This window comes from Egretta garzetta, unplaced genomic scaffold, assembly GCF_000687185.1.
Source record: "Egretta garzetta isolate BGI_Z169 unplaced genomic scaffold, ASM68718v1 scaffold108, whole genome shotgun sequence".
Classification (NCBI taxonomy): domain Eukaryota; kingdom Metazoa; phylum Chordata; class Aves; order Pelecaniformes; family Ardeidae; genus Egretta; species Egretta garzetta.
The window spans coordinates 2,167,610-2,173,900 of NW_009260614.1; the positions used below are offsets into that span (position 1 = coordinate 2,167,610).

Here is a 6,291-nt window from a genome sequence, read left to right on the forward strand (position 1 = left end):
GGCACCTTCTGGTTCCCTACAACTGCCTGAGAGGTTGGGCTCTGCTCCCAGGGAATGGGTGATGGGACGAGGGGAGACGGCCTCACGTTGTGCCAGGGGAGGTTTAGGTTGGACATTGGGAAAAAATTCCTTCCCCGCAAGGGCTGTCAAGCACTGGAAGGGGCTGCCCAGGGCAGGGGTCGAGTCCCCATCCCTGGAGGGGATTTAAAAGCCAGGCAGACGTGGTGCTTAGGGCCAGGGTTTAGTGGTGGACTTGGCTTTGCTAGGTTATTGGTTAGACTTGATGAGTTTAAAGGTGTTTTCCAACCTATACGATTCTATGATTCTAAGTTTTTTTTTCCGTATATTCTAAAAACATTCTCCTGGACTTTTCCAAACATCAGCACTTGGAGCCTTTTCCTGGCCACATTTTAGATTTATTGTCATTCCAAGCATGTTGTCAACCATCTGAAAGTCTCCCATCATCACAAGCCTGTCCATGAGAAAAAAGTGATGGGTGCATCCCTTCTCAGGCCAAAACAAGACCATGCGTTACTGCCCAGAGCGGCAGGGCAGAACTACCTGTCCTGTGCATGAGGATCTTCTGGCTTTCTGTGATTATCTCAGAGGACCTTTTCAAACAGATTAACCTTCACAGCACCCCAGTACCATATATTGTTCTTATATTCATAGGTAGGGTGGCTAAGACAGAGAGTCTTCAGTGATTAACTTAAAAAAACTTAAAATTAAATAAAATAAGACAAAACCTAAAAATCCCAGCTCTGTCTGCATTTTAACTGCCACAAATTACTCTCATCTCTTTTGACAATTATTCTGCAAGCATTCATTTGAAAAGGTTCTTAATAAGTCTGATTTGCTTAGGCACAGAAAACCTAAAGACAGTTTGGAAAAATAAGTAACGAGCTGTGCATACTCATGGGAACTGTCACAGTGGGTTTTTAAGTGTTGTTGGGGAGCACATCCTGAATCTCTGCTCATTCCCAGTTAACCTGGATGAGTCTAAGGGATTCACCAAAGACCGATATTTCTAATTAAAAAGAACTTTAGAGAAAATTCTAAAGAGTCCAGAGAAGGGCCACCAAGATGATCAAAGTCAACCATTGGAATAATCTCTCCAGGGGAGGGGTTGACTCCGCCACGCTGGACATTTTTAAGACTCAGCTGGACAGGGTGCTGGGCCATCTTGTCTAGACTGTGCTCTTGCCTAGAAAAGTTGGGCCAGATGATCCTTGAGGTCCTTTCCAGTGTGGGATTCTATGGTTCTGTGATTGATTAAAGCTTCATAAAGAGCTTAAAAGAAATAAACAGAGAAACCAAAGCACACCTAGAAGCATTTGAGGGGTTTAAAAGCCAAGATGAGAAAGGACTTCCTGCAGCATGAGAGGGTGATCTATTAGGAAAGTTGGTTTGGAAACAGTGAAAGGTAAGGTGGATTATTTGGAAATGTCCCAGCAGGGAGAAGTAAGATTGGCCAGTGCAGGGGATCTCGGAGGTGTGGACTAGAGGGAGGATTTCTGAGCTCAGCTGATCCTGGTGGAAAGCAAACCCATTACTTTGGCTGGGCATCTCACCTTTCCCATGTCTTCCCTGCAGTGCACGCCCAGAAGCAGAACAGACAGACCTGTGTACGGAAGAGCCTTATCTGCGCATTTGCCATGGCCTTTATTATAAGCGTGATGTTGATTGCGGCCAACCAGATCCTGCGGAGCGGCATGGAGTAGCCTCTTGCCATGACACTGTGAACCAAACTGACCATGCATGCGCATGCCACCGGGTGAGCTTCCCCCGAACCGACTCTCACACGGCAAAGAGACAGAGGCAGACAGATAAAGCACTATTCGACAAGGAGCCTGAGGCCAGCAGCGTAATGTGTCTTGTGAATCAACTACATCCTTTTGGCAGGGACATAAAAGGGCTGTCTTAATGCTTTAAAGGTTTTGTTTCCTAATGCAATAAAAAAAAAAATATACGGGAGTCCCGAATTATTGCTTCAAAACAGCAATGGTAACTTGGAAGAAACTTTCATCCAGCAGCCTGTTTTGCAGTTTTAAGGAGGCACAGCCTCATGACTTATTGCAGCAGGGCTGTCTTTTAACCTAGGGGCCGACTGACTATTCCGCGTAGCTCTCCGCTGGGCCCGCATTCCCAGGAAGTTGACCGTAGCATTGCCACAAGCCAGTTCCGTTTGTTTTTTTCACGTACTCCAGCTTCACTTTGTTTTTCCCTTATGACCATGCCTTTGAGTGTAACGGCATTAGAGGGGAGCTAGAGCATCCTTGTACAGTATTTTCAGAGTAAAAAAGAGGAGAATTTGCCAGCATCATACAAAATTTCTATTTTTGCTTCATAAATGCCACCTTTGACACAAGACTGTGGGGTAGTATGAGTCTGGTTTTGCCATTTTTTTTTCCAACCGTGAATCAGGGCTTGAGAAGCACCACCTGTTTATCACACATGGGCATTTCTGAGATTTGTGCACAGTCTTCCAGCCGACTCTGCAACCACCAGCGCCAGTTAAAACTCCCTTGATTTGGTCCTGTCTGCATATTCAACAACATTTGCTTTCCAGAAGTTTTGCCCTTCTTCTAGATTGGTCTTCAGTAACCTTATCTGAGACGAAAATCACGAGGAAAGCTCAGGAAGAGCTTTCCTCCCCTCTTCTCACCTGCACAATTTTTATTTATTTCGTTTCATATGCCCTGGTTGTAATCTGCAGCGAAACCTCTATGTCAGACACCTTCTCATGGAGAGGTTATATTTTCACCTACATGGTAGTGTGTGGTTTTGACCAGCCGGCTGCTCCGGTGCCTCCCAGGAGCCGTCTCACCACCACCACCACCACCACCACCGTCCCATGAGCAGGATCCAAAGAAGGTAAGCTGAAAAGCAGACTGCAGCAAGAGAAGAAGGAATCAGAGCCCACCGCCATATGTTACGTAGTGTGTCAGACTTTCAGATCCTGCAACTGTTAGTTATTTTTCCTGGAAGAGATTTTAATGAGCAGCAAGGAGAAGATGCAGACTAGAGACACACACATCCCGTGGCAAGCGCAAGGACTGGGTGAGCCTGCAGCCAGGATTACATTGGAAAGCATTTTTCCTTTTAAACTTGATGCAAATCCTTGCACTTACCTTCGGATGAATTGTGCAGCTGTGTGTCACCCCAGGAGAGATCTGGTTTCCTTGCCCTCCTGGTGAGGTTTCCCAACCAGTGCTCATGGATCTGGCGTGCGGAGCACTCCCGGGAGGTCCACGGAGGCAACCAGGCGTTGGAGTTGCGGTGGCTTCGTGGTGCCAGCTGGGCGAGCTCCAGAAACACCAAGGAACAGCAAGATCTTGCTCCTGTAAATGTAGACGACTGTTTCCTGTGTCATGAGAGGGGGCAGAATGGCTCCCCAGGGAACTGCAAACCACGAGCTTCCCTCATCCTACACAGCAGCCATTGGCTTAAGCCTGGATCCATCCCAATGACTCGTTTCAGGTCTCTCTTTGATTACAAGTTTGATTGGTAACATTTAACCTGTGTTTTTTAGTAGTCTAATTTAAAAGTTTGCTTCTCATTGTATCTCTTCACCCCTTTAAACTCACGTCATCACTTTGGGTTTTGCCTTTAGGTGTGCGTCTCAGCCGCCCACCTCCACATCGTTGCCATTTTCCTGGTGCCTCCCCTCCATCACCAAAGATGACAGCCGTCTTTTCCAGAGCAGCTGAGTTATTTTTTTCTGCCTCTCACAAACACACATGTCTGTATTTCTGTTCTGCTGTGACTAATAGAGGTCAACTACAAAATATTCCGCAAAAAATTGTTATATCTCCCAGAAGATGGAGAGATTTATGTTTGCTGTAGGGCAGCAGCAGACTTCAAACCAACAGCGGAAAAATCTTACAGAAGCTCTGAGCCAAGGCACACTCCCAGCACTTGCTGTGCTGGACATTGCAGATAACGAGCTTTGAGATCATTTTAAGGAAACTGTCATCCACATTTTTAGGTCTCAGGGGCATGTGAAAAGGTGGCAGCAGTGGAAAAAAAAAAAGTCTAAATGTTACTTGCCACTAAGTAATACTTATTTTTTCCCCCGGGACTGTGCTGGAATGAACATGGGCAGCATGGGCAGGTGGAGATGGAGCAGCGAGGTGGGCACCCAACCCACCAGCCCCGCTCAGCAATGGCAGAAACACAGGGCAGAGCAGTGCCTCTTTGCTGAGCGCAGAAACACAAGCTAAACCACGTAGACCCGGCATTTCTCCATGTTCTTCTCACTCGCCTGACAGCTAATACCGGGCAGACTCCAATTATAACAGCTACCTTACAGATGAGATGATCTTTTGCATTCCTTTAAGCTTTCTGGAAGGCTCCATAATTTCTACATGCATGTTCCATAAACACCTTTGTAAATACAGTCATTTTTTTCCAGTATAATTCTTCACCTTGAAGCTCCATTTGTAAAACCAAACCTATAATGAATATATCTGTAAAAGCCATAGCCTGGTGTCAGTAGAGTTCATTGCAAAACTCCCCACTGATTTTACTAGGTACAGGATTTGGGGGGGGTGGGGGTTAGGGGTTTGCTTTTTCTGTAGAGAACCCAATTCGTCCATTATGAATCAGCGTCATGTCTTGCCAGCAGTCTCCTTTTCCTTCCTAGAGCAGCCTTTCTCCATCTAAAGACATCTTGAAGCGATCCCTTCTTTAATCAGTCAGGCTCTTCTGGTAGCTCGTGGCAATGCAGGATGGATCCGGCCAAGCCATTTCATCCTTTCCTCACCCCACAACCTTTCTACCAGCACCTTCCTGTCCTTCCTAGCCAGCAGCATTGGACCTGTGTCTCTTACCTACCTCCCTGGCTCCATTTATGTAACACCCATTTATGTTCTTTTTTTTTTGTCTTCTACACAAGAAGGGGAAAAAAGGGCTTTTTGTTGCTTTTACAGACAGTAGGTAAAAATAGAGCAGTAAAATTTTGATTGGAACCTGATGGCAAAAGCTTAGGGGGAAGAAAGTCGAAGAATCAAAGAAATAAAAATAAAAAACCCCACATCCCATACTTTAAGAAAAAAAAACCTATTTAAGTGCTAATTAACATACTTAAAAAATACCCAGACTGCAGCAGTGCTAGGTAGAGCTGTCAGAAAAAGCACTAAACTTATGCTCTTGCCAGTTACATGAGAATTTAAGTGTCTTTTCAGCACTGCAATTCTGTACGAAAAGGATATTGCTATGGCAACCCTCGCTGTTCGTGACATGTATGCCACCGTGTCGGAGTGACACGCAGCAATTGCAGACGCACTCCCAGCCAAACCAAGGATGGACAAACAGCTCCCAGCAGCCCCGGATAGCATTTCAGCTCGTGGATTAGCAAACTGTTAGCAAATCGTGAGCACCCCAAAGACAACACTTTTGGTTTAGCCACAATAAAAAAAAAAATATGAGTGCAATTAAACAGATCGACATGCAGGGAAGTCTTCGAGATGGACATGATTGTTTTAGCTGGAGATAGGCTTTGGTTTGGTTTGGGAGCAAGGGAAATCAATGCAGCATACATGCTGCTCGACACAGCCTGTCCTGTGCTTGTTGAGGATGCTTTGGGCAGGTCCTTCATGTAGGGATTGATCTCTGATGGGGATTTGGGTTACTGCTCCTGCAAGGCACCGGGCTGCATCGCTGATAGCCATTAACTTTGACTTTAATCATTGGCTTTAACTCCTGGAGAAGCCAATGGAGGGAATGGCAGGCACGCAGCACACTGAAATACTTTGGAGGCCACAGAGAAGTGAATTCCAGCAAAAGCTGCTGAAGGAACATTGCTTACCTGTCAGGTCCAAAGCTATACCGTAAGGTCAGCCACAAAGAAAACCACAGCTGAGGAGTTACCAGGCAGCACAAGTGCATCACCTTGGTGGTGGTACCCCTGGGGAGCACAACAGGCTGTGCCACCCAAGGACTTCACTGGGGCCTGACCCACCACTTAGAAGTAATTTCTAGTCAGAAGCAATATCAGAAGTAATATAGAGAATTAAACAGGGTGGGCAACTGGGAAAACTTGGCTTTTTTAGGAAGGATATGGTCCTCATGCTGTTGGAGGTCCTATAGGATAAAAGAGTGTTGACAAAGAAAAAGTAATTTTTTTTCGTATTTGATGGGTATGCACAAATATGGCAGTTACTGTTAGCAGACACCCTGTCCTGGTGATGGTGCTCACAGACCCCCCCCAAGACAAGGCTCACCTGTGAGCAGAAGGGCAGGAGGTGGTAGGAGACCCAGCTGCCTGCCCCAGCTCCTAGGTGAGCTAGA

General features: G+C 46.1%; 1 protein-coding gene across 1 annotated transcript in view; it reads left to right on the forward strand.

Annotated features, from left to right (window-relative positions):
* The window catches only part of CALN1 (calneuron 1), a 112,928-nt gene extending 111,207 nt beyond the window's left edge, over positions 1-1,721 (forward strand). Inside the window, 1 exon segment of the mRNA XM_009645100.1 lies at positions 1,594-1,721. Within this exon segment, the coding sequence (XP_009643395.1) occupies positions 1,594-1,721 (128 nt within the window).
* The last annotated feature ends 4,570 nt before the right edge of the window (positions 1,722-6,291 follow it).